Source organism: Nannospalax galili, unplaced genomic scaffold, assembly GCF_000622305.1.
Source record: "Nannospalax galili isolate Female #2095 unplaced genomic scaffold, S.galili_v1.0 scaffold521, whole genome shotgun sequence".
NCBI classification, from domain to species: Eukaryota; Metazoa; Chordata; class Mammalia; order Rodentia; family Spalacidae; genus Nannospalax; species Nannospalax galili.
The window spans coordinates 560,195-586,154 of NW_008344634.1; the positions used below are offsets into that span (position 1 = coordinate 560,195).

A 25,960-nucleotide genomic window follows, 5' to 3' on the forward strand; every position below is an offset into this window, starting at 1 on the left:
TTGAGTGGTCTAGTTCATCCACTTTATCTTCCAGTCTTGATACTCTGCTTTTCATTTCATTCATCCTGTCTTTGAGGATTTCTCTTGTCGTTTCTAATAGGTTTATTGAGCGTTTTACTTCCTTCTTCATTTCAGCCTGAATATTCTTCAATATTTCTAACTCCTGAATTCATTCAGAAGTTTATCCCTATCTTCCTTCAGTTCTTTGATATCTTTTTTTGTGTGTTAAGTTCACTGAATTCTTTTATCATGTTTATAATTGTTCTTTTGAGCTCCATGTCCTGCATTATCTCTAGGGGGTTTTCATTGTACTTCTCTAGAGGACTATTGGTATTTGGTGGGGATATGTTATTTTGGTTTTTCAATATGCTATTTTGGTTTTTCATATTATTTTTTTCTCTGTCATTTTGACATGTGAATTTCTTTTGTAGTTTCTGATTCTTGTGTGAGACTCAGGCCTTCAAGTTTAGGTCTACTTCTTTTTGTGAATTTTTTGTGTCTTTGTGGTTTACTTTTTGGGTGTGAAAAGCTCGCTCGTCTAAGCTTCCGGTTCTCTCTTTTGATTTTATATTGGAGTGGCTGGATTGATTTTGTCTTCAGGATTCCCCACAGAGGCCCAATTTAGATGAGGGTCAGATGATTTCAGGCTTTCTCCTAAGGTCTGGATCCCTCCAGGAACGATTTTGGTCTCAGGAATTTGGGGGTTGGACTGGCCTGGGAGCCTGGCCCGGAAAAGATGCTGGTCTAGGGCAGCTGGTGGCTGTGCCACCCAGAGATGCAAAGGCAGATGGGGCAGGAAGAGGCCCCAAGGCCTCCTGGGGACTGCACTGAGGAACTGGGTTGGTCTGGATGCAAAGGATCAGGAAGAGGAAAGGTCAGCTCCCAAGTCCCAGAAAGTGGCTGGCAGGTTGTGCAGGCCCAGGGAAGCAGAGGGAGGTGGGGGCGGGCCAGGTCCAGAAACAGTGCTCCTGGGACCCAGAGAAGGCACTACTTTGGTCTGGATGAAAAGGATCAGGGAGCAGTATTGGTTCCCCAGGTGTCTGGGGCCCCAAATCAAGGAATGGGGCAAGACCCAAACTCGGAGAAGAGGAAGGTGGGGGAGATGGGAAGGTGAATGGGGCTGGGGGAATCAAGGCGTGGAGGGCATGATGGACTTACCCTGGAGAGAGGCCTGCAGGTGGGAGAGAGGCCTGCGGGTGGGAGAGAGGCCTGTGGCAGGTGGTCGCAAAGGTACTTTTAAGAAAGCACAATTTTTGATCAGAAAGTTCTGTGCTCTAAAATGTCAATATATCCTTTTTGTGTGTGTAGAGCTAAGGCTGGAGCCTAGGACCTTGCCCATGACAATATATCTTTTTAAAAAACAATGCCCGCGGAGGACAGAAGAGGCTATCGGATCCCGTGGACCTGGAGTTACGGACAGTTGTTAACTGCCATGTGGGTGCTGGGATTTGAACCCGGGTCTTCTGCAAGAACAGTGTTTTTAACCACTGAGCCATCTCTCTAGCCCTGACAATATATCTTTTAAGCGAGTAACTTTTTGCTCTTGGCAATCTGGCAAAGTGTATGAGCACCTTATCAGAGTAAAATTTTGAATGAATAATAGACAGTGCTGGGAAAATTTATCAAAACATTGCAACAAATGTGTGGCATAATAAAATATGACTTTTAGACAAATTTGCTAAAGTTTTAGTGATTCCAAAACTACCCTGCATTTTGAGCAGAGTGAGAGTATATTTTAAGATGTTTTACATATCTTCAACAATTATGACACACTAAAAATATCTGTGATAGCTATGATATAGCTATTGATGATTATGTTATACACTGCTTTTACTACTGTAGTTTCTTATCTATGTAATTGTAGGATGCATAAAATTAGTGAAAATAAAAGTGTTTAAAGAATAACTCAGTTTCATGAGCTATCTAAAATAAGAAGTTCATCTATACGGAAATCATTTCTAAAGAAAATAATTATACTTTTGGAAGCTACAAGCCATTATAAAGAGAAAGATAGATTATGTCATATAACTCTAGCTAAAAGGAGTTAGACCAATTTTTCAGGTGAAATGAAATATTTACTCTATTTTGATAGTATGAAAAACCATCATTGCAGCTTTTGTATATCACTTATTAAACTGGACAGATATTTGATATTTAATATTTATGTGTTTACATTAACAAGCAACTTGTCTTTATCTAAATTCAATCAAGTTATTTAAGTGAATTGTCAGGTTGGAACATCAGTTTCTGCTTTTAAAATTGAAGTTTCTATACTTACCTACATCATCCCACCTCCAAACTCAGAAACAAACACTCATCCCAATGCTCAGTAGCTAATGAATGTTTGAATCAGCTGCTATGAGCGCAACTTGGCTGGGCTCAGCACCAAGTTGTGGCACACATGTCTCTCACCCTTCGTGGACCACTGGCTTCCTAAGGGCTTTTCTTTACTTAGCAAAAGGCACATCAGGGAAAGCTAAACCATATGAGGGGATAGAATACTTCCACTTCTTGCTTCTGTTACATCTGCTAATATTTCATTGGTTATATCAAGTCACATGACCAAGTCCCAGGACAAGAGATCAAGGAACAATATATTTTGTCAACTACGATGTCCCAGAGAAAGTCTGAATGTGTTACACTACCATAAGAGATTAAGGAATTGAACCCCAAATTTAATGTATTATATTAAGAGGATTTGGGAGAATTCATTGAAGTGAATTATGTTATCTAGTCCATACATAGTCATTACAAATGGTATTTATTTTCTTGTTGCCATTTAAACAGCACTTGAGATGATCAACGGAAAACTGAAAAACACTATTGTTATGCTCCAAAAATAAGAGGAACAAGACAAAACATTTTAATGTCTGTAAAACAAAGAGGAAAGAGAATTATAAAACTAGAATTCATTAGAGTCAAGAAAAGAAAGAGTGCATTCACAGTTAGCTATTTTATAACATAGCTTCACAACAAAATAATCTACCATGTTTTCTTTTAAAATAACAGTGAAGGGCTGGAGAGATGACCCAGTGGTTAAAAGCACTGATAGCTCTTGCAGGGGACCCAGTGTCAGTTCCTAGTACCCACATGCAGCTCATAACCAGCTGTAAGTCGAGTCCCAGAGGATCTGATGCCCTTTTCTAGCTCCAGTGGATGCCTTCATATACACTCCCATAAGCACACACACATAAACATGAAAACAAATGAATGAATCTTTAAAATACAAATGGATGACCTTATCCCAAACATTCTGAGTTAGCCTAGGGAGCCCCTACACTGGTATACATTGGTATTTCTTAGCACTCCTTCAGAATCTCTGAGTTGAAGGATAAGAAAAGGCAAGTGACCGAAAAGGAATATAGCATGAGAACAGGAATGAAAAAAAATTACATGTTGGATTTCAGTAAATTAAGAATCTCATAAAAAAGCAAAATTTCAAAAGTGAGGAGTCAGGACTGTGGCTGTAGTGCCATTGGTAGAACACATGTTTAGAATCACAATGCCCTAGGTTGCATCCCCAGCCCTGAGTAAACCAAGTGTGGTGGTGGACGCCTATAATCCTAGCCTCATACCGAGTTTGAGGTCAACCTGGGAAACATGGTTCCCTGTCTTTAAAAAGTGAAGAGGCAAGCTGCAACCTAAGAGGAAATATTTTTTTATTTTTTGTGGTGATGTGGATCAAGCCAAATGTAAATATAATAAATTTGATATATAATAAATTTGATATATAATATAATAATTGACTCCTGTATGTAAGACTCATATCTTTAAATCTGAAATCAGTACCAAAAGACAGGCAATCAACAGAAAAGTCAGCAAGAAACTTAAACTGGCAATTCATAAGAGGGAGTATTACTATAGTTAATAAGCATAAAAAGTGTTTTTTAACAATTGGGGTAATGTAAATTAAAAGAAACCGTTACCCTTCCTTTTTCTTGAATGGTTAAATTAAAAAGACTGGTAACAGCTAGTTTTGGCAAGGATATGGGGCTACTGAAACTCTTGCATTGCTGGTGGGAGTGTAAATCTGTACATACAACATTAGGAAATTAGTCAGCAACATCTACTAAATCTAAAAATAGTCCTATCCCATAACACACTGATTAAGTTTCTAGGTATATCTGCTATAGATGTGTGACTATGTGTTTATCAAAAGATAGGTGCAGCATTATTCATAACAGCAAGAAAAAAGATTCTTGAAAATAGCCCAAATCTTTTTTAATTTATTTTTATTTTATGTGTATGCGTGTATTGGCTACATGTGTATAAGTGTACTCTTGTTGTGAAATGCCAGCTGAGGACAGTAGAGGGCGTCAGATCCCCTGGAACTGGAGTTAGGATGGTGGTTAGCCGCCATGTGAGTGCTGGGATTCAAACCCAGGTCTTCTGCAAGAGCTACAAGTGCTCTTAATCGCTGAGCCATCTCTCCAGCTCACAACTGTTTATTCAAGTAAAATGAATAAATAGATAATGGTATATTATTGTTATTAGCTTTTCATTGTGACAAAAACACCTGATAAAATCAATTCCTAAGAGAAGAAAAATTTATTTTGCCTCATTGTTTTAGAAATGAGAGTCTGTGGTCCTTTGTCCCTGCTGTTTTCAACTGAAAGCAACCTAGTTGCACATTATGGTGGGAGTCTGTGACAATGGAAACATCTTATAGTATCTGGGGGAGAGAGGGAGAGAGAGAGGGAGAGAGACACTAAGGAGAAACAGACAGACATTATAAAGATCAGGCTTCCAATATCTCCTCCAAGGGAACAGGCCCAACAACCCAATTTTTTTTTTAAATCTTTTTGAGACCAGGCTGGCCTTGAACTCACAGAGGTCTGTCTGCCTCTGCCTGCCCAGTGCTGGGATGAAAGGCATGCACTACCATGCCAGGCCTCCACCTACTTCTTAAAGATCTCACCACTTTCAAATAATGCAGTACATTGAGGTCTAAGCCTATAACACATGAGACACTGGGAGACTTTCCAGATACACAGTACATCAATTATTGAATGCACCCACCTACAGCAGTGATACATGAGTGAATGAATGAATATGATCTGCATGTTTAATAAAAGCAGAAAGCACACGCACAGTATAATACTTCCTGGGACATTCAAAATGTGAGAGAAGGTTAAATTCACGGTGTTTAGAAGACAGTTCTCATGAATACCTTTGGGGACCAGGGGTGGGAGTAATGTGAATATGCAGGTTTCTGAGATGTTTTCTTCTTCACCTACATGGTAATTACACAGGCATATTTTCTTTGTGGTGATTCACTGAGATGACACTTAGAATTTGTGAATTGTTTTACGTATCTGTTATACTAAAATTAAAAATTTATTTTTAAAACTCAACAATGGTGGGCGTTTTTTAGGTCAGCAGATAGTAATTAAGCCACCTTAGACCATAACACTGAGTCTAATTTGGTGGCCCTTTCCCCCATACTTTGCATTAGAATTTTCTTAGAGTATTGTTTGGTGGGAGTCCATAAAAATACTTATTATTGGCTGGACCTAATAATCCAAGCCTGTAATCCTGGCTACTCATTAGGAAGAGACACAAAGAGTGCAAGTTTAAGGCCAGCTTGGCCTGCAGAATAAGTTCAAGGGACAGTCTGGACAACTTAGTGAGATCCAGTTTCAAACTTTATAAATGGGAGGGGTTGGGCATGGAGGAAAGTGTATAAAGCACTTGTTTCACAAGCGTAAGAATCGGAATTTGGAGCCTCAGAACCCATAATAAATACTTCCTGCGCATGGCAGTCCATTTGTAATTGCAGCCTCAGAAAGTGGAGGCAGAGGATCCCCAGAGAAAGCTGACCAGCAAGAATAGCCACAGTGGCAAGCTCTGGGTTTGACTGAGAGAGCCTGACTCAATCAATGAATTTAGGAGAAACAGTGATTGAGGATAAATCCCAACATCAACCTTGGACCTTCACATACACTTGCACCCATGCACTCATGTACACAGTCACCAACACATCTGCATCCACACATATGCAAACATGTACACACACATATACACACACAGACAGAGGAATATGAAAATAAGAGAGAAAGGAAATGAAAAAAAAAGGGCTGGGGATACAGCTTACTGATAGAACACTTGCCTATATGAGAGGCCCTAGGTTCAATCCTGAATTCTGCAACAAACAAACATAAACAACCCGATGCTGGAATTCAGTCTCCTTTAATTATATTGCAATTACTCTGGGATGCAGCCTGGGTATCACGACATTTTTGAAAGCTTCCTAGGTGATTCCAGTGTCTAGTGAAGATCAAGAAACTTCTCAGTAAGTTCTCTCCACAATTAAGTGGTCAGGACTGTTTTTCTTTTCTTCAGCAATTTGAATAAAACTATTTATGTCACATACTTGGATGATTAAAGGCGTAGTTAAAGATCAGTAGAGAAACAAGAAAAGACATTAGCACTTAGGAATTGGCAAGTGAAGAAGAAGAAATACCAGATTTCTTCCCAGAACTGCCCAGAAGTTATTGAATGTGAGTCATTTGCAGCTATCATTTTTTCCCCATAATCTTATAAGGCAGATACAATTGTGCCCATTTTACATACGAGCAAATTGAGGCTTAGGGAGAGAAGTAGTTGACCACCGGTCACAATAATTGCTAGATGCTCATTTTGGTATTCGAACTTGGGAATCACTCTGCCATCTTATCTCCTGAGGTCTTAATTCTAGAGATGTTAGTGCCATTAAGACAAACATGATTGTTCTTTTAAAATTTTATTTTAAAATATTTTATTTATTATTTTTATTTTGTACGTACGAATGTATTGCCTGCATGTAGATAAGTGCACCCACGTCGTGCAATGCCCATGAGGACAGAAGAGGCCGTTGGATCCCCTGCAACTGGAATTACAGTTGTTAGCTGCCATGTGGGTGCTGGGATTCGAGCCCGGATCTTCTGCAAGAACAACCAGTGTTCTTAACCCCTGAGCCATCTCTCCAGCCCGATTGTTCTTTTTTAAAATTGGCAAAGAATGAGTTTATATTGCTAGTTGGATCTCTAAGTGATTATGTCTTAGCAGGGATTTAGATTATGTACTAGGGATGGAGATTTAGGGTGTGTGTGTGTGTGTGTGTGTGTGTGTGTGTGTGTGTGTGTGTGTGTGTATGTGAAAGGAGTTAGAAACCTGTTTCCAAACTCCATTAACACTCCATTAACACTCCATAACACTGTTATACATGCTCACAGGCTCATAGAGATTGATAACTCTGGAAATTTTTGTGTGTATGTGTGTGTGTGTTTGCACGTATGCCCATGAAAACGATGTAGAAAGAACCTAGAGAAAAGGGCGAACCTTTGGGGGACTGCTTATGCTAGGAGAGGTAAAGAGGAAAGGAAAAAAACAGCGAAAGAGAGAAAAAATATGGCCAGAAGATGGAAATCAGATGAGAAAGTATTTTAGAAGCCAGAGAAGAGGTTTCAAAAAAAGGTCAAGATGAATATATAGTAGAATTAGAGATGGAAGGCAGTGAAGGGCAGAACAGTGCATATTGGATTTGACAATGGAGAGGTCACTAGTGAGCTTTATTTTTAATTTATTTTAGAATTAACATACTGAGTAGCAGGTTTCCTTATGGCATTTGTATAATTCTTAATTTTAATTGTCCTTCATCTCTTTCCTATCTCTCAATCCCCCATCCCCAGTTAAACCCTCCTGCCTCCTGGGCGTTTCCCCTTCCATTTTAAATCATTAAGAGCAGTTGGGCAGGATTGTATAGTACATGAGAAGAATATTAGTTAAAAGAGGATAAAAAAGCACTGGTAATTATTTTCTGAAAAGAGGTATAGTGAAAGGAAAAAGGGCTAATCATTAGCTGAGTACTAATCATTTGCAGCCATTGTTTTTACAGTCCTCATAATAATCGTATAAGGCAAAGTGCAGTTGTGGCCATTTTACATATGGGCAAATTGAGGTTTAGGGAGCTATGATGGCTTGGCAGAGGATTGGCATCCAGGGGATGGGAAAGCATGGAAAGCAAAAGGAAAGTATGCCTGAGGGGAGAGAGCTGAGGAATGACACAAGGTCATGGTGGTAGAGGAGGAACCCTTTCCCCTTTGAGTCTATCTGTCTGCTGTCAGGGAACTTTCATACATTTCTTCCTCAGAGAAAGGTGGGAAAAATGGAATATTGTAGAGTGTGCAGACAGCTTTTAGGGGTGGGGAGAAGGGGAACATAGCAAGTGCCACATCAAATGGCACTCCTTGGTGCCACGAGGGAGACAGGGTGTCACAAGCTTCCTTTCTAGGAGAAGGAAGTCTAGAGAAGGAGGTGGTAACTGTGGGCAAAGAAAAGCTGACAAGCCCAACAGTCTTTGTGGTCAGTTGGCTCTACCTAGGTGGATACACATGACATTTTGTGTTATGACAGAACCTTACCAAGGACTGAGCACTATACTGCCCATGATGCCCTGATATTGTACAGCCCAAACAACCACCCCAGAACTGTTTCTGGCCTTAGGCTGAGATGAGGTGACAACTGATAATAGAAAATTTAAGATACGACATTCAGTGTGTTCTTTACAGAGATCCCACTGTGCATTGAAAGCTGTGAAGTAGTTGGTTAAAAATTTCTTTCTGTTATATGATTCAGATTTGTCAATGATTGACACAAATTATGAGCTTATTGTGGCTTGATGAACTCTAAATAAGGTCCCAAATTTTCAAGAGACTTAAAGGAACCACCTTGAAATGTGAATGTATAATGTATGGTGAAAATGTTTTGTGTTCTGAGTAATTTCTGTGCTCCATTGTGGTTTTTTGGGGGTGTACACACAAGCATCTAAATGTTGGTTTAAAATGACAGTGTTGACTAAAGATGTGCTTTTTATGATAACAAAATGCCTAACAAAAATCCTTTAAAAAGATAATTTCCTTTCATCTCATGATCTCATGTAGAGAAAAGTGAAGTTAACTTTTTTTGTATGTGTGGTACCGGAGACTGAATCTAGGGCCTTCATAATACTCCACAGGCACACTACCACTGATTTATTTATGCTGCTACCATATTAAAATAAAAAAATGAGACAGAGTCTCACTAAATTGCTGGGACTAACCTTGAACTTGCTCTTGAGTTTTCCCAGGCAGGCTTTGAATTTTCTGTCCTCCATCCTCCCGAGTAGTTGAGATTACAGACCTGTGCTACCAGGCCTAGACTCACAGTTAATCATTTTGCTATGAATTTTCCTGTGGGTTGTTACAGTGTGAGTGGAACAGAGTGGATAAATAAGAGGACATTGGGAAGGAAAACAAACTGATTCGAGGGGATGCTTCTACTAAAATGAACAAATATCAATGACAGTAGTAAAATAGCGGAAGCTATGCTGTAAAGTCCATGGGTGGTCTATGGTGTAAAGTCCATGGTGTAAAGTAGATGGGTGGACAAATACAGTTGCTTAAACTCATCTTGGGTCAGGGCATTGGTATCCGTATTTTGAATATTCATGATGTACAGATGGGATTTGAAGCCATGGAGGGAGGAAAGCTACAGTCTCTTCCTTCCCTGTAAAAAGCAGCACAGGGATGTGAAAGACAGTCAAGGGCATTGGAGTCTCTCATTTACAAGCTGATTATGGCAAGTCTCCCAGAACCCTTTTCCCAGGCTCTGGATCTGAGCCCCTGTGCACTCGTGTGTAAGCATAGAGTGACTGGATATCTCAAAATGTGTGAGCCTGCGGCTCAGAGGGTAAAAGTCAGACATAGGATAATTAGTGGCTGACTGACTCATAAATGCCCACAGAACCAAAAAAATATGTGTCAGGAGTAATAGTGAGGCCACTTATCAGAAAGATTGTAGGCAACTTTATACTATTCTGGGAAGAAAAGTTACAATACATATTTGAGTCATTGATTCAACTAATTATACATAAGGACTAGGAGATGGCTAAGGGTGTTTGCTGCACAAGCATGAGGTCCCTAGAACCCATGAAAAAAGCTGGACATGGCCATCTGCACCTGTAACTCCAGCCTGGGAGGTGGGGTAGGAGAGTCACTGGGCTTACTGGCTGCCAATCAAGTTCCAGGTTCAGTCAGAGACCCTGTTTCTACGGAATAAGGTGGAGAACAATAGAGCAAGACCTCAGATGTCCTCCTCTGGTCTCTGTACACATGCTTATGGGCATGTGCACCCCCACGTGCATAAACCACACCCAAACACCCCACTCACATATACACACATAAAAAAACAAAAACTAAACTTACAAGATTGAAGATAACTATTTTTGTATCCATGCCTAGCAGTTAAGAACAGTGTATGATAAGATGGGGAGAGAGTATGAGTGGAACTGGTCCTGGAACTCTTTTCATGTTCTGCTTGAATTAAGCTCATTATTATACATCTCCTGGACAGTACATTTTCCCAGAGGTTGATGGACTCCAAGGCTAATGTTTCAGATCTTTTTTTTTCTTCTCTAGACTTCAAGAATCTAGAGTGGGAATGCAATTGCCCCTTTGCTTTGGGGCTTCTGCCTCTTATCTGTGGAGGATAGCCCAGTGCTTTGGCCCTGTATATACTTGCTGTGTAACAAACTTACCCCAAACCTAGCAATGTCAATAAACAAATATGCAGGTTTTTAAAGACTCTTTCAGGAATTTAGAGCGCATTTCGCTAGGGCAGGGACTCTTGCAAGTTTGCAGTGAAGGTGTGATCCAGGGGAGCAGTCATCCTAAGGCTTGAGTAAGGGCAGATCTGTATTCAAGCTCACTGAGGCAGCAGCTGGCAAGATTCAACTCCTGGGCTGTTGGATGGAAGGTCTTATTTCCTGACAGACAGTTATCTGAAGGCCATGCTCATTTCCTTGTCAAGGACTTAATCAAAATAAGCCAAGAAACGAGAGCACACTCTCCTTAAGAGAGCGAGCCAAATACAAGTTGGTGATGATGTAATCCTGAAAACCTTTTATCACGTTTGCACATCTTCATTAGAAGCAAATCTTGGTAGGATGTAGTTTGGTGGTACAGCACTAGCTTAGAAGGATTGGAGGAGGGGGGGCAGGAAGAGGAAGAGGAGGGGAGGAAGAACAGGAAGAGGAAGAGGGGGAATTACAGTGGAGGAAGAACAGTGAGGAAAGAGGGGAGGAGAGGAGGAGAGGTTGGAGGATGCCTGGAGGAGGAGGATTGGAAGACGTGGAGCCATGGAGAAGAAAGAGTAGAGGAGGACATGTGGAGGAGGAGAAGAGAAAGAAGAATGGAGGAGGAGAAAGAGTGGAGAAGGGGCAGAGGAAGAGGAGTGGAGGAGGAGGTTGAAGAGAAGCAGCAGTAGCAACGAATTTCCCTTATTAAAGGGGAGTTACACAGCATGTGAAGATGCAGAGATTAGATTCATTGAAGGGCTCAGAAGTCATATGAGGCTCACGCTGTTCTTTCCCTCATCATTGCTAGTTGCATACTTGTCCTTACTAGTGAATGCTAAGCACAACCCTGTGTTAAATTGAGCAGATTGGATGGAGCAAGCTTAGCGAGCATCTTCTTTCTTTGTATATAGAATTTTAAAGTGAGCATATATTCACTGCCTTTAGTAGTGGATTCTATAGAACATTTCCCTTTTTATTCACATGTATCATGTTCTTTGACCATATTCACCCCACTGACTGTACTTGGTTGGGGGAATTATGTGATTCCTGAGGTGGGGTGTCTCCTGTGTTCATTTGCTTTTCCCAGTTGGCCAATTCTGCAGGCTTCCTTGTTGGTCCCTCCTCCTGTGGTGATCTTTTGCCAAACGTCTGTGCTTGATCCTCTTTCTCAACCACTTATATTTCATCCCCTCACACATTTTTTCCTCATGTGAAACTCATACAACTTGTTGCATTTACCAAGCCTCTTTAAAATTTGTTATTACTTTGAGTGTGCATGTGCCATAGCACACATGTGGAGGTCAGAGGACAATGTGTGAGAGTGGGTGTTCTCCTAGCATGTGGGTCCCAGGGATTGAACATGGGTCACCAGGCTTGGTGGCAAGCACCTTTTACCCAATCAACCATATAACTGGCCACCAAGCTACTTTCTGAACGTGTGGCCCACGAAATGGACCAATGGATAAAGGCATCTTCTGCCACACTTGAAAACCCGAGTTTGATCCCTGAACCCACATAGTGGAAGGAGAAAACTTACTCCTGAAAGTTGTCCTCTGACCTTCACATGTAACACACACACACACACACACACACACACACACACACACACACGAAAAAAATGTAATAAAAATTTTAAGCTGTTGTCTAAGTGAAAAGTGTGGTATTTTTCCTGCTTCTTGGGCATTGGAGCCTTAGATGTGAACAGCAAAGTCAGAAATATGTTCGTTGCTTTGCTTAAGACCAGAGTTGGCAAAATTTTCCTTAAAGGGCCAGAAGACAATTCAAGGTTTTGCAGACCAGTCTCTACTGCAAGTACCCAACTCTGTTGTGGTACAGAAACTGTCATTGACAACACGAAAGGAATGGCAGAGCTGTGTTCTGTTGGAACTGACTATGAATTCTGTAGTTTGTATTTTGTTGTTGTCACATAGCACAAAGTCTTCTGATTTCTTCTCAACCATTGATAATACGTATTTGTTATTTATTGGCAAATGGCTTGATTAGGATACAATTCATATTCTATGAACCTTTGTTTTTATAAGGTGTGGTGCTGCTCCACTTCCAATTATATGTGGTCCTGGAGCTGGAACCCAGGGCTTCACTCATACTAAGCAAGCACTCTACCAACTAAGCTACATCCCCAGTCCTCTTTTCAATCATGTAAAATGTAAAAGTCATTCCTAGTTGATGTGGGCTGGATTTGGCTCAGGAGGTACAATTTGTTGACTCTTCTTAAAACCAAGACAGAACTATGAAAGCTCCTCACAATATCAGGGGATTGAGTATTAAGTTTTATTTCCTCTTTTTGAGGAAAAATTGTATGGAAGTTTTATTTTTATTGCTTATATATTATTGAATCTTTCATATTACTAAACACTACTTATATTTAAAGAACCATTTCATTAGCTATTAAGCACATTTTAATTTCCGTAAGTAATAGTGTCTAGTTAGCTTTCTTAAAAGGTGATGCAATTTATTTCTGTTTTCCCTTTCAGCTTCAAAATTTCCTTTAAATTGCACAGCTACAAGAAACAGCCACTTGTTAATTTACTAGAATTTAACAACTGCTTATTAAATGTAGAAAATTAGGCTAGATTAAGTTGAGACAGGTTTTTTTTTTTTTTTTGAGATAGGGTCCTCATATAACCAAGGTTGACCTTAAACTTCCTCTGTAGCCAAGGATGAACTTGAATTGCTGATCCTCCTGCCTCCACCCCCCAAGTGCTAGAATTATAGGCATGCAACACCACATCAGGTTTGTATACTGCTGGGGATGGAACTTGGGACTTTGGGCATGCCCGCAAGCACTGTGCCCACTGAGCTACATACCCAAGACTCCTGGGTGTCTGCTTCTTTAGGGTATGTAACCAAGAGTGAAATTGCTGAGTTTCAGGCCTTAATAGATCCTGGTAAAGCCATTTCCTTTGTGGTTAGACCATAGTAAGCTCTCACTTGCACCATATGATGGGTTCTTTTTTTTCATTTCTTTTTATTTTTACTTCATTGTCAGTACTTTAGTGTCAATGCTGTCTGACCATACAAGTTAACTTTGAAAAGAATTCACATTAGTACTGGAAACCTAGTTGAAAACCAACCCCAGAGTGCTGTTGCTTTGAACCCTTTATTGAGTTTATTTCCCTTCCATTAGGGCTGGCCTGTGAACCTCACCACAGCAGATCGTGTATCTCCACTCCATGAAGCGTGTCTCAGAGGTCATCTGTTATGTGCAACTGTTTTATTAAATCATGGGGCACAGGTACGTGCAGCTTGAATAATATCTTAGAAACAAACTATTGGAAAATGAAAAAGGGCTTTCTATCTTTCTGAAGTTCCCAGCACTTTGATTAGCCTGATTGGAAATATAAAGAGTGCTGCTTTGCAAGAGTGTTAGCCTCATCAAGCTTTAATGATAAGTGAAATACTGAACTTTTGGCTAGAAGGTCATACTTAGAGTCCCTAGCATTTTCTTTATCTGACTGTATTACTAAGTATTGATAAATGATTGGTTATATTTTTGCCTCTCTATCCTTCTGGGTGGTATGAAGTGAAATGCTTTAGAAAGGGTGAAACATTTACCTGAGGATGGCTGGGATGGCTGGGAGAACAAATTCTCTGTGCAGCTTCTCATCCTTTAGCAAGTAGCTTAGATTTATTCATAGGAAAGCAGATATTTCAAGAGCATCACATTTGCTTCTGTCTGATAGGCCAAAGGAAGTCATTTGGGCAAGGCCAGATTCGAGTACTGGAAAAACTAGCCTCCATCTTGGGATGGAAGGGGCAGCAGAGCTGTATTTTAAATGAATGTGCATTGTGGGATAGAAAGAATCCTTGGTCATTTTTGGAAACTCCCTCCGAGTAACAGGATTAACACTAAGGAAACTGTTGAGAGTATGTAGAAGTGTTCATCTATTTTGAGGAGGGAAAGAGAGAGAGAGAGAGAGAGAGAGAGAGAGAGAGAGAGAGAGAGAGAGAGAATTTCTGTAAAAATATGATGTCTACTCACACACATAAGGGACATTAAAATATGATGTCTAATCTGACACATAAGGGACCTTAGAGCCAGTCAGCAAATGGTGAGTTAATGGAAATGCAAGATATAATAAATTCAAATGAACGTCTGGAAGTGAAATTTGTCAAATTTTAGTAAGCAACTTCTTATAGCAGGAGAGTAGAGCAGGCGAGAGGGTTTAGAGCACAAGCAACCTTGTTGTTTATGCCCAGAAAGTGAGCTTTGTCCTGAGATTAGTGTGGAGCCAGAGGTGAGTGCACCATCTGGTTTAGGTCTGGATTAGGGAAATGTATTCAAAACTTGGGAACTGGGCCAAAGGTAAGAGGAAGCAAGCGAGGTACCTGGGGTAGAAATTTTAAAGAGATAATCGGCCCGTGTTCCTGTGGCATATGCAACCCCTAGAGTAAGCATGTCCTTGAAATGTGCACTGTGGCATCTTTTGTACCTCAGCGAAGCCTTGCCTTGCTTGGAAAGAGTCTGGCAATGAATTCGTGTCTTCATAATATCATCATTTAACAGATTTATTAAAGATTTATATAACAACATAGAAGACTCTGTGTATATCCGGGTCTGCTATCCACTGTTTGTAGCCCAAACATGTGACACTGATGCTAACTTGTAAATTTCTGTCAGTCCAACATTAGAAAAAAGAATCACAAAGATCTATGGTTTATGGACTTATTAACAAATTTTGTATCTATTTGCAACCATATTTCAGTGCATATTGACTGACTATATATAAATTATCTTTAATCCAACCTTACTGTCTTACTAATTCTCTTAATGAACGAACTGAATAAAATCTTTGGCTTGTGTTAACTATATTTGTATGAGAGTCAGCCTTTTAAATAAAATATATGCATTTTAACAATTTTAGAAGATTACTCTATTGAGAAGAAACTAGTGTGGTCTAGGATGGAAGTTTAAAATAGGGAAATTAGTTTGTAAACTATGAAAATAATCATCACTAGTTTCAAAGTTCATGGTTCCTAGGAGAGCATTGAGGAGATAGAAACTAACATTCTTACTGACTTATATTTGATTCTTCATTCATTCTTGATTTTCATAACAAACTTTCAGAATTTTGTGTTCCCCAATTTTATATAAAAGCTGTGGAATTTAAGACTCAGAGAAATAAAAAAAACACTTTTGAAGTGGAAGAATTAGAATTGAACTCAGGACACCCTAGAGCTTATCTTCATCTGGATTATTTTTCCCCTGACAGGTGAACAGCATGACTGTAGACTGGCGAACTCCCTTGTTTAATGCTTGTGTCAGTGGTAGCCAGGAGTGTGTGAACCTGCTTCTGCAGCATGGAGCCATTCCCCACCCTGAGAGTGATCTGGCCTCTCCTATCCACGAGGCTGCTAAAAGGGGTAAATCCATTGGGACTTTTGGGACGTTCACTCAATCCTTCAAAGGATATTTTTCTGTTGAAAGAAATAGAGAAGAGGGATATTTTAGATCAACAGTTCTCAGAAGGCCTGGTGGTTGGGACCATTAGCCTGATGGGGTTTCTAAATGCAGACTCATGGGCCTTGCTCTAGCCCCATTGAATCCAAGCTCTCCAGGGGTTTCTGATGTGCAGAAAGTTTGAGAATCTCCCTTTCACAACATATCTAATGGTCATTGCTACATTTCTGGAACAGTGTCTAGGTCATCCATCATAGACTTTATGAATCTTTGAGGAATATATTATTGAACTCATGGTCCTATAGAAATCAAGGTTTTCTTTCCTTTTACATTAGTACATGTTTATTGTATAAATGAATGGGTTTCATAATAATATTTCGATTCATCATATTATTCTAGTTTCCTTCTATATTGCTCTGATAAAACACTGACTAAAAGCAACTTGAACAGGAAAGGGTTTATTTGGCTTACATGTCCTGATCACAGCTCATCCTTGAGGAAAAGCCAGGGCAGGGACTCAAGGCAGGAACCCGGAGGCAGGAAACAAAGCAGAGACCATGGAGGAATGCTGCTTAATGACTTGCTCCTCTGTCTGGCCTGTGCTCAGCCTGCTTTCTGAACCCAGGACTTCCTACCCAAGGGTGGTGATACCCACAGTGGCCTGGGCCCTCCTACAACACTCAACAATCAAGAAAGACATGCCCACATGTCTATCCAATAGACAAAATTCCCAACTGAAATGCGCTCTTCCCAGGTGTGTCAAGTTGACAACTGAAGCCAACTATGAAATATAGCAATGTCTTGACCTATTCAACCCCATTTCTCTCTCCTGCCCCCACCTTCCTTCTCATGTTCTTCTTCTTCTCAACTAGTTTCCCCTTTACTGTTATGGTGTGTACTTGTGTGTGTGTGTGTGTGTGTGTGTCTGTCTGTCTGTCTGTCTGTGTCTGTGTGTAATGTATTTTCCACATATGATTGAGTCGTTTTCTTCTCTTTTTGGCTCTAGGCCATGTGATGTGCGTTGAGTCCCTTGTGTGTGTGTGTGTGTGTGTGTGTCTGTCTGTCTGTCTGTCTGTGTCTGTGTGTAATGTATTTTCCACATATGATTGAGTCGTTTTCTTCTCTTTTTGGCTCTAGGCCATGTGATGTGCGTTGAGTCCCTTGTGTGTGTGTGTGTGTGTGTGTGTCTGTCTGTCTGTCTGTCTGTGTCTGTGTGTAATGTATTTTCCACATATGAATGAGTCGTTTTCTTCTCTTTTTGGCTCTAGGCCATGTGATGTGCATTGAGTCCCTTGCAGCTCATGGGGCCAACATTGACTATAACATCAGCTGCCTGGGTTCTCCCCTGTATACAGCATGTAAAAATCAGCAGATAGCCTGTGTGAAGAAGCTTCTGCAGTCAGGTAAGGCAAAAAGCAAAACAAAATAAGGGATGGAAATCAAAAGTAAATGTACTGAAAAATCCTTCTGTCATAGTAGAGGAAATAGTGTGGGCAATGGAGTTAAGCAAGATCAGATATAGACTGTTCTCATGGACAGTTATTCTACACTGAGTTTCAGTTCTCTCATTTGTAACCAGGAGGATGAAGATGGTGGCAGTGGTGATACCCATACCTCCTTTCAGGGTGGTCCTCACTCATCATTAGCTTTTTCTCCCATTCTCTGCTTTTCACCATCTGGACAGTCATGTGTTTAAACCTTGCAAAGCTTGCACAGCTGCGGGATTTGGGCTGAGTCCTCCTATTTGGGACTCTCTTCCACAGTTCCCTTTGATTAGAAAATTAAGCTGGCCTCTCACTTTTAGCCTGAGGTAGACATTTTATTTTCCTTAAAAAGCTATATATGCTGTTGTTCTTTTTCGCTTCCCTACTGTTGTCCAGTCCTCTTCTCAACACTGGGAGCTCATTTCATCAACTCTTTAATTATCTGAATTCTGTTCTGTTCCTTAAGACTCCAGGAATCTCTCTCTGGCACTGAATATTTTCTATTTCTTTTCACTTATTTGGCAGCCGTTCATTTTCATTAATTTTCTCTGCCCTCCTCACCTCTTTCTGTTAATCTTGGTGGACTTTACGCTTCCTGATGTTTAAAACTCTTAGGAAGGAAGGATAATATTTGCCATCTCTCACAAAATAAAATACTATTTATTTTTATTTATAATTTTGATTTTTCTGTATATGAGTGTATTGTCTGTATGTGTGTAAGTGCACCTGTGCTGTGCAATGCCCTTAGAGGTCAGAAGAAGGCACCATATCCGCTGGAACTGGAGTTAGGGGCAGTTGCTAGCAGCCATTTAGGTACTGGGAATTGAGCCCGGGTCCTCTGCAAGTGCAGCCAGTGCTCTTAACCGCTGAGCCACCTCTCCAACCCCACAAAATAAAATACTCCTAAAGAATTATTCCATTAGCCATCAGCTCAGGCAAAAACTGCATGTCCCCACATACCACAGTGTGAGTCGGCTCTGAGCTAGCATGGAGATTTGTTAAGGGTGTAGAGGTTTGCATGACATGGGTGCACTTACATACATGCAGGCAATCATGCACATAAAATAAAAATAGTATTTTTCAAAAGAGAGTAGGAGTAGAACTGGGTAGGACTGATTCTAGAAATTCACCTGCCCCTGAAGAAGACAATTGGTTTTTCTCTCTGTGGTCATGGGATTGATGATTCCAATGTGAAAAATGACTCCCTGAGTTAGTTGTGATGAATGATCCAATTCATGTATTCTCAAGTCCAAGGCTTTAAATATAGTGCTGGCTTCTCAGCGTATGAACTTGGCTGCTAGATGTGTGCAGGGCTTCCCCATCTTGCCTCATTCTTGGTCTGTGCTAATGCTTATGCTTTATTAATAGTGAATATGCAATTTCCATGAAAGCAGGGGTTTTTCTTGACTGTATCATGTCCAGTTCCAATGGTCAGTGGTGAAATTTTAACTCCATATGCTGATAGTTCATGTTTTCTTCAATCATATTGCCAAATACTTTCCTTTATTAATAATTTTTTGGTGTGGTGTGTGTTCATGTGTGTGAGGGTGCACATGTGTGTACAGTGCATGTGCATCTATGTAGAGGCCAGAAATCAGCCTTAGATGCTGTATCTCAGGAGCTATTCATTTTATTTTTTCTTTTAAAAATATATTATTTTTATTTTATGTGTATGAATGTATTGCCTGCATGTATGTAAGTGTACCCCTGTTATGCAATGCCCACAGAGGTCAGAAGAGGGTATTGGATCCCCTGAAACTGGAGTTTTGGACCATTATTAGCCGCCATGTGGGTGCTGGGAACCGAACCCAGGTGTACTGCAAGAGCAGCCACTGGTCTTAACTGCTGAGCCATCTCTCAGCCTCTACTTTGTTTTTTCAAACAAGGTCTCTCACTAGGACCTGGGGCTTGCTGAATAGACTAGGCTGGCTGGCAAACTCCAGGGATCTGCCTGTCTTCACCACTCCAGCACTGGGATTGGAAAACATGTGCCAGCACAGCTGAGTTTTTAATGTGTGTTCTGGGATTGAACTCAGATCTTCGTGCTTGCATGGCAAGCACTTTATTGACTGACCTGTACCTCAGTCCCCCATTTTCCTTTTATTATTAAATAAAATAAAATCACTTTCTATTTGCACAGAATTACACTCACAGTAGATCCCTCCTTTAGTAGAGAATTTTGAGATTCCATGTTGTGAGAAAGGGAAGAGTGAGACAGTGCTCTTTGGCTGATGCTCTTATGTTCTTGTGACCAATTTAGGAGCAAGTGTGAACCAAGGCAAAGGCTTGGATTCCCCTCTGCACTTAGTGGCCAGGATGTCCAGTAGGGAACTGGCACACCTGCTGATGGACTTCGGGGCAAACACTCAGGCCAAGAACGAGGAAGGCAAACGTCCTGTGGATCTGGTGCCTCCAGAGAGCCCTCTGACCCAGTTCTTCTTGCAGAGAGAAGGTGCTTCTCCTTTGACTGAATCTAGAAGTTATAATCCATAAAGACTTCTTTGGTCTCTAGTGTAAGGCAGATACTTAACTAACTTCTGACATCCAATCCTATAAAAGATCACTGTCTACTATCATCAAACAAGGGGGACCTGAGACAATTGAAAATTTAACAAGGCACAGTAGTGGTTATAAATGACTCCATAAATAGCCTTTTGCTGTTCGGTATGTTGGAGCCAGGCCCTTTGGGATGGTCTAATATTCATATATGTGCAGATCAGCTTTCAGATTTGAGATACTAAAGTATTTGATATTTCAGTTAACCAAAGCATGTTTTAGAATGATTAAGAAGCCTTTTCAGTATTATTTGAAACCCCAAGATTTCTTACTGCACTGTAGATAAGCCAAACACTGAGCAATAGATTTCTGAGGTTTGATGCAGCTCAGAGCTTAGGGAATTTGTTTAATGATTCACCCCAGTCCAGATACATTTACTACTGCAAGTTAACCACATTTCTCCATAAGTAAGAACTGACACTGTTAATCCAAACATCTAAACAGTGATTGAGCACTGTATAAAGGAGAAGAGGGTACTGAGTTGTCTTTGGAGATAATTCAGGAGTGACTTCTTTTTAAAAAATATTTTATTTATTCTATTTTATGTGTATGAGTGTACTGTCTGTATGTGTGTAAGTGTACCCATTTGTTCAGTGCCCATGGAGGTCAGAAGAGGACGTCAGATACTCTGGAACTAGAGTTATGGACAGTTGCTAGAGGCCATGTGGGTGCTGTGAATTGAACCCAGGTCCTCTGAAAGAGTAGACAGTGCGCTTAACTGCTGAGCCATTTCTCCAGCCTCAGGACTCAGGATCAACTCCTCCTCCCCCTCCCCGCCCTCCTCCCTCCCCCTTTTTTCTTTTCTTTTCTTTTCTCCTTCCTTCCTTCCTTCCTTCCTTCCTTCCTTCCTTCCTTCCTTCCTTCCTTCCTTTCTTTCTTTCTTTCTTTCTTTCTTTCTTTCTTTCTTTCTTTCTTTTCTTTCTTTCTTCTTTCGTCATGGGACTTTGAAACAGGCCTCCCTACCAGAAGGGCTCTGATATGCTATAATCTGGTTATTTCCTTCTACACCTACTGCCCCAGGCCACTTGCCCATCTTGCAGTGCCTGGAATTCCCAAGCAGTGCAAGTCAGGCTATGTAAATCTGACCTATTGAGAAAGAACCCTCTACCAGAAATCCCTTTATGTTAAGCAGTGGGATAATCACTGGGCATTTCTGCCTCCATTTTGATGCTTTCTTGTTTTGAAAAAGTCTGTGTCTATATGCAGGGCCAATTTCTCCAATAGTGCCTCAAGGACCACAAAAGTGTCCTAATTCTGTTTAAAAATTGGAAGAAAACTGAATAAAATCCAACCAGAATTACATTCATCTTTATACCAACACAGTCGTAAAATGCAATTTTTAATATTTTTTATTGGAAATGTGATACAAAAAAGCTTTTGTGCCTAGGGCCCCCTAAAGTCACATCATATGATGAATATATCTCCACCATCAGATAATCACATCAGATTTTCAAATTGTCTTCACTGGTGTTTTCTTTCCACTTTATTTCCCAAAGCTATTTCTAGAGACCTATATTGTCTTTAATTCCCTTATTTTTCACTTTGCAGGGTGACATTGTAACCTATGATGTCACTGGTTTATAACGAATCCTTTAGGGGTTTAGGAATATAGCTTAGTGGTAGAGCACATGCTTAGTATACAGAAGGGTCTCAGGGCCCCAAACAAGTAAGCATGCAAACAAACAAAGAAAAGTATAACTTGACATTGAAGAACATCAATGCTCTTTTGCCTCTATGAGTTGTTTTTGGGATTCTGATGATAGCACTTCTCAGCAGGCTAGTAGGCCACCAGACATGGTCCTAGGCACATGCAGAAAGTTAAATGTGCGGATTGAACACAGCGGTTTCTGTCTCTGAGTTTCCCTGCTGATTCAGCCCACCTGTTCCTTTGTGCCCAGGGAGGCAACTTAATTAAATTCCTGTCTTTTTTTTCCAATGGTGTAGGGACAAGGAAATATTAGCTAAAACTTAGCCATGTTCTGAATTGGGCTTTGCATCATTGTTAGGAAAGTCAGAACCTTCTTTGAAGGCTAAGGAAAAGGATGTCAAGAATATTATCCTTCCTCCCTTTGATCAACATCTGAAACAATGATGGCTCCTGGCACACAATGAATACAAAAATTTAAGCCCAAGCTTGCTCTGAAGGCTTGTACTTCATTGAGCTTTATCACGGCCTCCCAGTTGTCCCTAACAGTGTGCCTAGCACATATGATTAGTCATACCCTTCAACATTCCTCAGTGAGGTTAGATGAACTTCTATTTCCCCAGAGTGTATGTTGTGTAATTCATTAGTATATGCCTTGAACACATTGACATAATCTGAAACGTGTCTGAATTCCCACAGAACCGATTCCGGAAAGTGCTGTTAGGGTCACACTTAAAACTTACATTTTTTTTCTTTGATTATATTTGTCTATTTCCACCTCTTCTTGCTCTCCATCTCTTTCCTGACAGACATATGACTCAGTTTCCCTGTAGCTTGTGATGCGGCTAAACAGGGCAGTAGAGGACACAGTATCATTTCAACTGTAGTCTTAATACTGACTTAATGATAAAAATGACCCAGGACCTCTGCCTTAAACAAAATCCAGATTCACAGCACCAATCAACAATAATTGAAGCAATATCTCTTGGAAGCGACCCAGCAGCATATAGTTTACCCAGCCCCCCTTACTGTAGTCAACTGTAGAGTGCACCCTGGATTGAGGGCTACTGCTTCCTGGTGTTATTGAGGGAATACAGCCTTTTAAAAAAAAGTACCCAAAGAGAATTTTCATTATTATTTGGTGTATGGAATGGGTGGGTGATTACACTGTACTCTTTTTTAATATAACAGGTTTAGTCAACCTTGATACATTTAAAAATATTTTATTTATTAATTTTATGTGTATGAGTGTATTGCTTGTATGTATGTAAGTGCACCCATTTCGTGCAATACCCGAAGAGGTCAGAAGAGGGTGTCGGATTCCCTGGAACTGGAGTTACAGATGGTTGTTAGCCACCATGTAGGTACTGGAAATTGAACCCAAGTCGTCTCCAAGAGCAGCCACTGCTCTTAACTGCTGGGCTGTCTCTCAAGCCCCACAATCTTGGCCCTATTGACAGTTCAGGCCAGTTGGGAACTGTGCTGTATACTGTGGGATGCTGAGCAGCATCCCTGCCTTTTATCTACAGGATGCTAGCAACATGTTACTCAAGCAATGCTAGTAAAAAAAAAAAAGTGTCTCCAGTGCTGATCAACATCCACCAGGAATCAAAATATCTTCTCTTCTTTCCTACCCACCTGTCCCCTCTTTACTTTCCACCCATGAGTTGAAGCTTTGGGATAGCTTTGAATACAGAATATAAAAGTAAATATAACTGAATAACATAGACTTATGATTCATTGCTAGCTCCATATCTTTGAGTGACTAAAATTTTTATCTTGAATATCTTTAAATTGCTAAAATTATAAAATAAGCATACTTGCATCTAGAAATGTGACCTAACTTTAAGGTAAAAGACAACACTGTTAAACGTGACTTATTTTTATTATTAGAAATTTGTGGCGCACACCTTTAATCCCAGCACTTGGGAGGCAGAGGCAGGCGGATCTCTGTGAGTTAAAGGCCAGCCTGGTCTACATAGTGAGTTCCAGGACAGCTGGGGCTACAGAGAGACCCTGTCTCAAAAAGACGAAAAAAAAAAAAAAAAAAAAACAACAAAAAACAACAACAACAAATAAAGAACAAAAAACCACACACAAAAAAGTGACTTCTTATTTTTATTATTAGAAATGTATTAGAATAGTTATATAATTCCAAAGTTAGTGTTCCTTAAGCCACTGATTGCTGATGCTAAATTTTAAATTTCTTTCACTCTGCCCTAAATTAACATCCAATGAGGATCTGGGGAGATGGCTCAGTGATTGAGAGCATTCCTTCTTCTTGCACTGAAGTTTGGTTCTCAGCACCTACATCCAGCAGCTTACAACTGCCTGTAATTCCAGCTCCAGGGATCTGACACCCTCTTTTTACCTCCAAGGGCAACTGCATGCACTTGTACATTCTAACACGCGCCCACCCCACATGCACATAAATAAAAATAAAAAATAAATGGCGACAGCAGGCACAAGTCCTATGGAAGCTCAAACCAGACAAAAATCCCTGCATGGACATGAGGAAGTGGGGAAGAAATCCCCACCCAACCTAAGGAACTTTTGGCAATTGATGACTGCTGGGAGGCAGAGAGATAGTGTCTTTCACAGGGATGGGACTCCTGGTGGGCCCAGTGGATGGATCCTTACTGAAGGACATTGGGGGACGGGCGCTAATCATACACTATAGGCCATATTATATATGAGATTTCATTAAATTGGGTGGGGACAGTAGGGGGAGGTGCAGAGAGGGGAGCAGATCTAAATGCCATCAAACTATATTGTATGCAAGTCACAAAAATTCAATAAAAAATGAAAAAAAACCCCACAGTGAATTTACTTCAGCTAAATACAAGAAAGGAGAGAACATGGTCTCAAACTGCCTCCTCAATAAATTAAAATAATAAATAAATAAATAAATAAATAAAGATGAATAAAGGGAAATGGTCTTAACAGCACTATAGTATTGCCGTATAAAAATGTTAGCTACTGTATGATTAAAAAAAGGAAGGATGGGGCTAGAGAGATGGTTCAGCTCAGCGATTAAGAGCAGTGGCTGCTTTTGTAGAGGACCCAGGTTTGATTCCTAGAGCACACATGGCAATTAACAACCGTCCTTAACTCCAGTTCCAGGGGAATCGAATACCGTCTTCTGACCTCCTTGGGCATTTCACGACACAGGTGCACTTACACACATACAGGCAACACACTCATACACATAAAATAAAAAAATAATAAAGAAAACATTTTTTTAAAAGGAAGGAAAGCAGTCTTAGATGAGTGAAACCAGTGTGAGACTTTTCCTATGCTCTTTCTGCAGGGCCCCCTTCTCTGATGCAGTTATGCCGCCTGCGAATCCGAAAATGCTTTGGAGTTCAGCAACATCATAACATTACTTCACTCGTGCTCCCAGAAGATCTGAAGCGCTTTCTCCTACACCTTTAACTGTGTGAAAGGAGTGGATTCACAAACAATTAGAAAACAGTGTTGAATGTGGCCACAGCATTTCAAATAAAAGTAGATTTATAGAATTTTGCTCTCTTTTTTTTCAATTAGACCCTTATTTTTAATAGAAACACAGTGGCTTCTTAATATTATTGGTTAGAAAGTAGGAAGACTGCCTGTCTTCTGCTTGAACATGAGTGCCTAGAAAAATCCTGCCCCCACATGGTGAAGCCTTTGAGAGGGAACTGACACTGATTCTAACCACTCCAACAGCTATCAAAGTGCCTGAAAACAAATCCTGAGCCCATCACTCTCGAGTCCGCCCTTGGCAGACAAAGGAAAAATGAGGAGGAACCCAATAGAGGGATGCTTTTGGAACCTGTCGTCAAGAAATCCCAATGGACTCTGATATGAACATTTGAAATTTGCCCTGTAACCCACTGAAGGGGTATCCCAGTTGCCTCGCCCTGCGTCTCTCTTCAGCATGGAAGAAGCCAGAGCGGTCTGCATCCTGATTCCCTATAGACAAGCTGGGTAACCTCTTCAGGGGATGGTGTGACATCATGTACTTGTTATTTGACTTTTTGTGGTTTATTTATTCAGATTGTGAATGTTTTCAAAATTTTTTCTACAATGTGTATATGCAAATGTTTAAATATGCATTCATACCTGTTTGTTATGTCTAAAGAAAAGTATCCAGTTTCTTGGCTAACAGTCAAAATGTCCTTGGGCCTCTTAGCAACAAACTGTGTTCCAAAGGACAAAAATGTCGAAAGTATTTGGGAGCTCTTATCTAATCCCTAAAAGATTTTAGGGTTACCTCT

The 25,960-nt window shown here is 40.4% G+C and overlaps 1 protein-coding gene across 1 annotated transcript in view; it reads left to right on the plus strand.

Annotated features, from left to right (window-relative positions):
- The window catches only part of Asb9 (ankyrin repeat and SOCS box containing 9), a 43,825-nt gene extending 18,689 nt beyond the window's left edge, over positions 1-25,136 (plus strand). The window contains exons 3-7 of the mRNA XM_008840893.1: positions 13,743-13,850; positions 15,829-15,979; positions 17,285-17,419; positions 19,761-19,952; positions 25,012-25,136. Of these exons, the coding sequence (XP_008839115.1) occupies positions 13,743-13,850; positions 15,829-15,979; positions 17,285-17,419; positions 19,761-19,952; positions 25,012-25,136 (711 nt within the window). The remainder of the gene's footprint in view (positions 1-13,742; positions 13,851-15,828; positions 15,980-17,284; positions 17,420-19,760; positions 19,953-25,011) is intronic.
- The last annotated feature ends 824 nt before the right edge of the window (positions 25,137-25,960 follow it).